The 10,564-nt window shown below is 42.0% G+C and overlaps 1 protein-coding gene across 1 annotated transcript in view; it reads right to left on the reverse strand.

The window, feature by feature from the left end:
- RECK (reversion inducing cysteine rich protein with kazal motifs) overlaps positions 1-10,262 on the reverse strand; it is a gene marked incomplete at both ends in the record, with an annotated part of 84,423 nt that extends 74,161 nt beyond the window's left edge. The window contains one exon of the mRNA XM_080709521.1: positions 10,151-10,262. Within this exon, the coding sequence (XP_080565647.1) occupies positions 10,151-10,262 (112 nt within the window). The remainder of the gene's footprint in view (positions 1-10,150) is intronic.
- Between the last annotated feature and the right edge of the window lie 302 nt (positions 10,263-10,564).

Consider the following 10,564-nt stretch of genomic DNA (forward strand, 5'->3'; position numbering starts at 1 on the left):
TATGTGTATATATAACATAATCCTCTATTTAAATAAAATCTAGACAATATCAGTATACAAACTAGAAAAAAGCAGAACTCTTTGACTGAAAGTAGGATTGGTATTGAGGAGAAATGAATGAATGAACAAATAAATGAAAAAAGCCTCTTTAGATCTTACAAACAAGGCTTCTAAGTTTGAAACTGGAAATTGTTTTCCCCCAAAACAATGACTGGTCTATAACATTACTGGCATATCACTGTAGTTAGGTTTCATAAAAGCCTATTGTGGGCTGACTTTAATACTAATTTTATGGGAAAAGGTTTTGTGATGTTCTAAACATTTGACTTACAATATTCTGAAGAACACACAAACACTTCACTGTCTCAGGCGGGGGAAAGTGCCCTGATTCTAAGTGGAAAGTGTCTTGTATAACAAGTTCTTACTTAGAAGCTCTAATTCTAGGAATGGCCCAAGCACTCATGAGACTTCTTCACAAGAGCCCCGTCTCCCCTGCAAAGCCACACCAAGCTAACCCCATCTCTTTAAAGACTGGTAGGCCTCCTGCTGCAGAAGAATGAGAGGGGGCAGGAAAAGAGGCTGCCCTGCGTGATGCTGGTGTGCTCTTTTGAAGTGCTCCAGAAGTTGGCACTATCTGCTATCCTCTAACACAAAGGTCATATGAGGGCAGAAAATCCAGCTGATCTTGAGCAAAGATAACTCAAAATAACATATGGTCCCAATAAACACAGGCTTAGCAAAAAGTAAACAATCAGGCAGACAGGAGTCTGATTTGGGCCTAGGGACTTTTGAAAAACAGTTTTTTGGAGCAAAGGTTTATTTAAAACAGAAACACAAAGTGTGTTATAATTAAAACTCCAATAACAACCAATGGTTTTACTTAAAATATATAAGCATTTTTCCTATTTAATGGTCAAGGTCAAACTTAGAGTAGAATGACCTCCGAAGTTAAATTTTTAAAACTTTGTTTATTAGAAAATTACAAAATTTGGAGAGTATAGAGAAAAAAAAATGATCTATACTCCCACTGTCCTGCCATAACCTCTTTTGACATTCTGGCATATTTCCTTCTGGTTTTCCCAAAAGCCTTTTTTTATACTTCTGCCAATCGGATGAAAGAGGGCAGCTTGAAGTTTTCTGGTAATAAGTGCTCTCCCGCTTTCAACCAAACATTCCTCTGTAATAGTACATTTCCTCCCTCGGAGAGGACTGCCACCCTCCACGAACAGGCTGGGGAGCCTCTGCTCCATCACATTTTCCAAAATGTACCCTTAACCTTAGCCATTTCTGTATTAGTACACACTTTTCTTTCTTTGAAATAATGAAAACTTACTAGAGTCTTTAACACTGCATATTTTTCAAGAAATAAATGCCCACAAAAGACACCGATTGATATGCTTTCATTAAAGACTGGGGGAGGAATTCAAATGCAATTAATGTGGCAATTAAAGGTCTTTATCTTTTTAGAGCAATTAAAGCGGATTAACTGGGTCATTCAACTATTACTGAGAAAAAGAACAGAGAGAAAATCTCCAAGGTCTAATGCCTAAGGCAATGAGTTCTAGAAAAGTTTTGTTCTTATAATTTGATTCTAATTTGTTCTTCAAGAAAAAATAGTTTAAAACTCTGCTTATTCTCATAAAATGGAACTGAACAAAGGTAAAAAACAGTCCAACATAAAACCTGATTAACTGACGTATGAAAATAAAAAGCACAGGTGTTATCCTCATTTAAGATACACAAATACCATGCTGTGTATTCCTCATTCCAAGAGTCTGTGATTATAAAATTATAAATATAAAAACTGATTTCTAAAGACCATGTGTTTTGGCTTTAAGAAGGAATCAGTGTAGTCTAGATATATGCAAGTAGAATTATCCAATAATTTGAAACATCAAGGCCTGACTGCTGGTTTAGACCACATGAATACTACAGAGAAGCAAATAAGCAGGAAGCCCATGCTCCAGCCACATGTTAAAACGCAGCTTCTAATACCAACCAGCATTTAAAAACAAATACACACCCTAATCTAAAATAAAGACTACCCAGAGAATTAGAGGACTTTTGTAGGTTAAAAGGGATTTGTCATAGAAGCCTGCCGAAAGCTATAATTTGATTTTGTTAACACAAAGCCATTCTTATATTCCTTTCTAAAGAAAACAATTTCCTCTAATTAATGGTTTCCTAAAGAATTACTAAAAGAAGATATATATTTAAAAACACACATGTACACACACGTCTATCCCATATTATTAAGGGGGAAAAGATCACTCGAAATAAAATCTGATATTATTTTATTATTTATTTATTTATTTATTGTACTAGGGATTGAACCCAGGGCTTTGTGCTTGCTAAATAAGCAATTTATCACTGAGCTACAATCTAGCCCTTTTAAAATCTTATTTTGAGATAGAACCTCCCTACATTGCCTAGGATGGATTCAAACCTGCAACCTTCCTGCCTTAGCCTCATGAACGAGTGGCTGAGATTACAGGCATGCACCACTAAGCCTGATGACATTTTATTTTTTATTCTGAAACAATCTCACTAAGTCGCTGAGCTGTGATCCTCCTGTCTCAGTCTCCCAAGTACTGGGATTACAGGCATGCACCACCATGCCCAGCTGAAATCTTATTTTTGATCAAATTTCTATTTTCAAAACAATTTGGAAAATGGCAATCCCTCTAAGAATGTTTAAATAGCAATTGCAACTTTCATCTATAAATATGTTCATGTAATTGTCACATTCCTTAAAAAATAGATGTGTATATATCTATATAAGATATACTGTCAGCTAATAATCAAAGCAAAATGAATAACTATATTTCTACCAAACATTCAGCATTGCTAACATCTTGTCATACAGCTTCATTTGTCTGTCTACCTCTCTCTCTGTACACACACACACACACACACACACACACACACACACACACACACGTATGTATATAGGTATAAACAGATACCTATTTTGGTGTGTTTTTTATTTTATTTATTTATTTATTTATTTTTGCGGGTCTGAGGATGGAACCCAGAGGCATTCGACCTCCGAACTACACCTTCTGCCCAATTGTTTTCTCCTCCTTCTCCTCCTCCTTCTTCTTCTTTTCTGGTGGTACTGGGGTTCCTGGAAACCCTTCTACCTCTGGGTTACACTTCCAGACCTATTTTATATATATATATATATATATATATATATATATATATATATATATATATATATTTTTTTTTTTTTTTTTTTTGGAGACAGGGTCTCTTAAGCCAGCAAGGCTGGCTTCGAACCAGCGCCATCCTCCTGTCTCCGCCTCCCAAGCGGGGGGATTACAAACGTGCGCCACCACGCCCGGCTTGGTGTGTTTTTTAAAATCACTTATAAGTTACAGATATCCTTCTCTATTGTGTCTCACACTGCAATGCTCTGAAGCACCAATTGTATTCATTTTGTTGTAGTGCCAATATGACTGCCAGGTTCATTTTTAACAGACCTTTGTGATGCTACTCTTAAGGGCCTAATGGTTTCCTTCTATTCCAACTATAATGTTTCCAAGTCTTTCTTTTCTTTTTCTTTTTTTTTTTTTTTTCCTGGTACTGGGGATGGAACCTAGGGGCATTGTACCTCCGAGCTACACCTTCAGCCCTAGATTTTTAGTATCTTTATTTTGTGAAACAGGGTCTCACGGAGTTGCAAAGGGCCTTGCTAAATAGCTGAGGCTGTCCGTGAACCGCCATTCATCCTCCAGTCTCTGCTGCCTTCCAAACGCTGGGATTACAAGGTGCTCCACCAGGCCCCGCCCGGTCTTCCAAGTCTTTTTTTTAGCCTTCCCTTCCCAAACTTCAATTACTTCTTAATGAGGAAAATCTACAGTTACCTGCAATACAGCCTTCTGATTAAAATATTTGGTGTCCTTTCCTGCTGATCTAAATTTGAAACACCTTTCAAGACTTAAATCTGATCTCAGTTCTTAGCTTTTGTTCAATAACTTCAGCACACACTGATTTTTTTTTGGTTAAGATTCTACTTTTGTTTTGGTTTTGAATATTAGGGATTGATCCGAGGACATTATACCACGGTGCTATATCCTCAGCCCTTTTTATATTTAAGATGAAGTCTCCTTATGTTGACCAGTTGCTCAGAAGGACTTGAGATCTTCCTCAATGTTAAAGGCACCAGTTCTTTCTGGAATAATGGGGTATGTGCCACCATGCCCTGCAAGATCCTATTATTCTAGATAGAACTGGCACCTTTAACATTTGACTCTTCTCTAATCATTTCACTTGGGCTCTTCTGTAACCCACAAATTGACTGTGAGCTTCTTGGTAATGAGCATGGTGCTCAGCTCAAATGTATTTTATTCAGTGATTACAAAATAAAGCTGGGCTTAGTGGCCCACACTAGTAATTCTAGTCCTTGGGAGGGTGAGACAGGAGGATCGCAGGTTTGTGGCCAGACTGACCTACTTTGTGAGGCCCTCCACACGTTAATGAAACCGTGTTTCAAAACAAAAAATAAAAAAATAGGGCTGGGGGTGTAGCTAGGAGGTAGAATGCCCCTGGGTTAAAAAAAAAAAAAAGAAAAAAAAAGTAATACTACCCTTGCTACAGAATACCTTTTTTTGAGACGGGGCACTAAAGATAGAACTTAGGGCGTTCTTCTCTAAGCTACCCACCCAGCCTGATTTTATTTCTTATTCAGAAACAGAGTCTCAATAGATTGCTGAGAGCCTTGCTAAGTTGCAAAGGCTGTCTTAGAATCTGCAATCCTCCTGTCTCAGCCTCTCAAGAACTGGGATTACAACTGTTAACCACTGTGCCCGACTTACAGAATACCTTTTTAACAGAAAAAAAAAAAAAAGCACAGGATGTTTTCTCTCATTGTACCATCTCAGTGCCACATGTCATATAGTGGTCCACTTGTTATTTAGCAAACATGATTACTGTTCTTTAGGCTCAGGTGAAAACATGAGTTAGAGTCAATCAAGTACTCAGGCCATCCATATAAGGTCAAGAAGAGTTGGAAATGGGGAAGCTGAAGTTTTCTGGGAGTACAGAAACCATGAGTCAAAAAGAGGAAGCTGGTTCGTGGAGGGGAAGTGCAAGGTATGCAGAGGAGGCAGTGGGAGAGACGCTGTCAAACAGCAGGCCTGCCTCCTGGCAACTTTCCTGTTTCAGCAGTTAGGGAGAGGTGTGCTGACTTTCCCACCCTGGGTTTCTTAGGAGGTTTCTGTTAGAGATTGCATAACCAACTCCTTTACCTGAGCTACCTTGATTCTGCTCGCTGGAATCAAAATGGCCTAAACCCTGACATTCATCCTCAGGAAACAACTAAAGCAAAGGATTCTTCTGAAGTCCTCTCACATGTGCTAATAGCCAGCTCTTTTAGATAATCCCCTCCTCAGTCTGCGCCGCAGGGATTCCACTCGGAAACAATGGATCTAAAAGTACAGAATCCAGCTCCAAAGGTCGGAATGGTCCCTTGGTCAGGATGTGTTTCTTAGTACTATACTTTTCTTGTAGTATTTGTGTGTCTCATGTGCTTTACAGCATCCCTCATATAGTGTACTCTAATAATGAAAACACAAGATTTTCCTCAAATATATTCTTCATACTTAGACTATAAATACGTATGTGCTAATATAAAGTACATATTAATGATGTGGATATATACATTTTTGGTGATGGTTAATGTCTAAATTTCCCACTAAAATGTAAGCCCCATGAAAGCAGGGACCATGTCTGTTCTTGCTTACCACTTTATACCTTGTGCCTATCACAGTATCTGGCACTATTAACAGGTTAACAAATATTTACTGAATAGATTCCTGACAGGTATGAAATTTAGCTTAATAAGCAATGGACATAGGGCAATTATTGCTAATACCCACCTTAAACATAAAAAGAAGATTGTTGTGGTACTGGGGATTGAATCCGGGGCCTTGAACAAGTGCCCCACCCTTGAGCTATATTCTTCAACGCCCCCCGCCCCCGCCAAATTGGGAGTTTTTATTCTATTCCTGCCTCATCTGCCAATTCTCCAACCTTCTCCTTTTTGTATTCCTACCTTGGTAAACAATATCAACTCTTACTCATCTGTATTAGATAAACAAAACAACCCTGAGTAACCCTAATCCTTCCTTCCCTTGCTTCCCATGTCCAGCTCATCAACAGTCCCTTGAATCTCTCCCACCTCCACCATTACTTTCCTCTGAGTCACCACTCATTATCTTTTGCTTGGACTACTGCAATGGCCTTCTAGTCGCTGTTCTTTTTACTCTCACCCCACTGCAATAATAATTTCATCCATGTGGCAGCAAGGCTGATCTAAAATATAGATCAAATCATATCTTCTATCTACACTCAGAATAAAATCCATCATCCTGGTGTGGCTTCTTGCAAAGCTCACTGCCATCTAGCCCTTAGGGTGCTTCTTGACCACTAGTTCCAATAATGTAGACCTTCTGGTCCTTAGGCCTTTAAGGCCTCTATCTTTCATGAAGATAGCATCTTCTCAGCCTTCCAATCTTAACTTATTTTTATTTTTATTTTGTTTTGCAGGTCTGGGGATGGAATCCAGTGGCATTTGACCTCTGAGCTATACCCCCTGCCCTATTTTTTTATTCCTTATTTTGAAACAGGATCTCACTGAGTTGCAGAGGGCCTCACCAAGTAGTAGCTGAGGCTGTCCGCAAACCGCGATCCTCCGGTCTCAGCCTCCCGACTGCTGGGATTACAAGCGTGCGTCACCACGCCCGGCCCAATCTTAACTTAGATTTCATCTTTTCAAAGGGCCTGCTCCTGTCAACTCTGAAAAGAACCGTTCTTCCTCCACTACCATTTGGTTTAGTTTCTCCATAGCCTACTCATCACACCCAGAAACAACTTTATTTATCTACTTATTACCTATTTCCCCTCACCTAGGATGTAAACTCTTTGAGGGGAGCAGCTCTGCAAAAAGAATAGTGCTTGGCATACAATAATCAGTTTTTTGATAAACAAACCTCATATCTTCTTTGCTTTTTTAAAAGCCACCTCCTTGATGTCTTCCCACTTTCTTGAGTGTCATACAATAAAATGTATGGTTAACAGCCTGGCATGGTGACTCACGCCTGTAATCCCAGTAGTTGGGGAGGCTATAACAAGATTACAGGTTTGCAGCCAGCCTCAGCAACTTAGTGAGCCCATTAGCAACTTAGTGAGACCTTGTTTCAGAATAAAAGATTAAATAGGGCTGGGGGTATAGTTCCATTTCCCAGAACCACAGGAGGGGGGAAAAAAAGTACTATTGCTTAAATCTTGGATGCAAGATAGGAACTTTCAGCAATATACGATAATAAACTGTCATATCTGGTATATCGCTAGTCCTCAATCTTTCTAAAGTGTGATCCAAGACACTTCAGTGGGAAAAGAATCTGCTTCTTATTACTTTCAACCAGATAGGCATTTTCTTTTACTAATTTAAAATCCATCACATTCCTTTTCAGGATTCTGGGCTATTACATAATTCCTTAAATGTCAACTTGTTGCAATTCTGCCCTGAGTGTTACATCTTTCTCTTACAAAAACAACTTAAATAGAAACAGAGCTATTCTCAGGTACCCAGAGACTCAGATTTCCAGACTGCAGCACAGGGCCCTATTGCATTCTTCAAAAAGATAAGCAATGAACAATTTGTATCAACCCCTTGCCTCCATTCATTCCTCAAATATAGGAATAGTCAGTGCAGATATAGCAGAGAGGGTGAGTGACTTTAAAGCTTTACAGGAAAGAGTACAGAAGTGCATAGCATTGGGTGCCGGTAATGAGAGAGGAAAGAAGGCTGAACAGGAATACAAGCCAGGCCTTCACTGAAATACAATTTAATAATTGTGTTCTCAATTTCTGTTTAGAATTAAAGAACATTTTCTGCACTTTCTACACATGCACAGTAGAAGCCTTTGTCTACTATATTACTCAATGTCCTTTATGTAGGAACCAGACAATATGTGCTTCCTAGAATTTAGTAGAAGGAACAGGCTTACTTTAAGATCAAACTTGGAATTTTTTTCTTAATCAAACAACACAAACTATATGAGGTCATAGACTTTTAGAGCTGTAAGGGCTGTTAGCAATCAACTAGCTCAGCATTTTCTAATGTGTATTTTATGTGTTATTAAGAAAAAAAGAGTTTGTGAGCAAACAAGGTCTTTCACTTTTTTATTTGTACTAAGGATTGAATCCAGGGGCATTCTTACCTCTGAGCTAGCCGCAAACCTGCAATCCTCCTAACTCAGCCTCTCAAGGACTAGGATTATAGGTGTGTATCGCCATATGGGGCAGTTTTTTCTTTCTATAACAATTTTACAGAGGTATAATTTATATAGCATGCAGTTTTCCTTTTTAAAGTATATAATTCAGTTGTTTCAATATATTTAGAGTTGCACAACCACTGCCACTATTAATTTTAAAAAACTGTCACCACTCCAAAAGAAACCAAGAGAAACCCCACATTTCTTAGCAGTCATTCTCTATTCCCTCATCAAACAAGTGTCTTTACCATAGGAATCTTTGGATCCTTTATCATGAATCAAATATGCAAATTTATAAGATGGGGTACCATGTGAAGTGCTTCCCAAATGAATCTAGTAGCTAACATTTCAGTGTTTTACTATACTAAATGTAGAGGTTCATTTCCTCAATCTCATAATAAAACCTAGAATACACCATAAATAATAAATGTGGATATTAAAGCACAAAAATATTAAGGCTAAGTAACTTGTTCAAGTGTTCTTAACTGCTCCACTCTACTATTTCCCACAGGATTGGCTACTTGTGGGATAAGAATGGACAAAAAATTATTTTATGGATCATGTCTTTGTAAGTGACTTAGTTCAATCATCTCTCTCTTTATATTAGGGATTGAACGCAGAGACATCCTACTTCTGCTCTACATCCCCAGCCCTATGTTATTTTTATTTTGAAACAGAGTATTGCTAAACTGATGAGTCTCACTACTTGCTGAAGCTGTCTTTAAACCTGTGATCCTTCTGTCTTAGACTCCCAGTGACTGGGATTACAGGCTTGCACCATCACATCCGGCTAGTTCAATCTCTTTTAACTTAGTGAGAAAGATAAACTGCGTTTGCAAAGAAAACACAGCATTCTCTCTTTTCCCCCCTTGGTTTCTGGGCTAATCTGCAACTAAATTTAGAACCTAATTGAAAGTGACTAATCCCAAGGTCCTAACACAATTCTCTCTCTTCTTTAAATGCCTTAAAAAATCTTTATTTTTAGCACTGCAGACCCCCTTAAAACCTTGCTGGGATTAACTTTTCTACGTATCTCCTCCTGTAAGCAGTGCACTCCTTCACCACGCTTGTAGTGCAAATCCCAGCCAACTTTTGATGGGTAGTACAGTGAGAAGGCTTTCACTCAAATTTGCTCTCCTCCCGGGTGATGGTCACCTCTCCCTCCGAGCGCCCACAGCTCTGCGTCTGCTCTGCACACTCCTCCCTCGAATTCGAGCTACTTCAGGCTCCTGCCTATCTCACGTCCTAACGTGAAGGCACAAGTCAAGCATCGAATCCGAAAAGTCCAAAGAGTAGGAGACAATTTTAAGCACTGAACAGTTTCCTCTCCATCCTTTGGTTTAATTCTTCCAGAGCAAGAACACGACTCTCCTCCAGCCGGACTCTGAAGGACCCCCGCCCGGCGCCTTGCTGACACCCTCCAGGCAGACGCCTCCGCTCCGGCCCCTCGGAACCAATTGCGGGTCAAGTAACAAGAAACAATAACTGGCCCGGGCGGGGGCGCGGTATGGGGGCCGGCTGCACACCTCAAGTCCCACCCAACCCTCGCCCGGATCCACAGCGAAAGCTTTCCACGGTTCGGTGACAGCGGCCGGAGCCAGGCCAGGGGGTCTGGGCCGAGCCGGGACCGTGTCCGGGGAGGGGGTGACTGAGCAAGGCCTCGAACCCCGGTCCCCGCGCCAGTGGGGAGCCCTCCAGGGCGCAGAGGGCGCCAGCGCGGAGGGCCTCGCCCGCCCGCCTCGGCGCCGCCTGGGGGCTGCCGGCGGGTCTGGGGTCGCCTCACCCCCGCCCCCCGCCCGCGCCATCTTGGAGCCGGGCTGCGGCAGCCGCTCGGGACCGCCCCGAACCGCGGCTCCAGCGCTACTCACCCGCGCTGCCCGGGGCCAGGCCGCCCGCCACCTCCGCGACCCCCGCCGCGGCCAGCAGCAGCAGCAGCAGCGGCAGCGGCGCACCGCGCAGCGAGGCCCGGCCGGTCGCCATGTCCGGGCCGGACGGTCCCGAGCCGCGGGATGCTCGGACCCAGCCTGGCCGCCGCACCCGCCCAGGCCCCGCCCCCGCCGCCCGGCTCTCGCTGATTGGCTGTGGCGCGCGCCAGCCCCGCCCCGGCCCGGCCGGGCTTCCCAAACCTCCAGGGGGCGGCCACGCGCCGGGACCCCGGCTCTTTGTTAAGGCCCAGCTGTGCGTCGGCTTCAGTCGCAGCCAACCAGACAGGGTTCGCCCAGAGCGATCGGGAGCTGTCAGAGCTCGAGGGGTCCTTGGGTGACTCTCCCGAGGTTTGCACG

Source organism: Muscardinus avellanarius (assembly GCF_963383645.1).
Source record: "Muscardinus avellanarius genome assembly, chromosome: 13".
NCBI lineage: Eukaryota > Metazoa > Chordata > Mammalia > Rodentia > Gliridae > Muscardinus > Muscardinus avellanarius.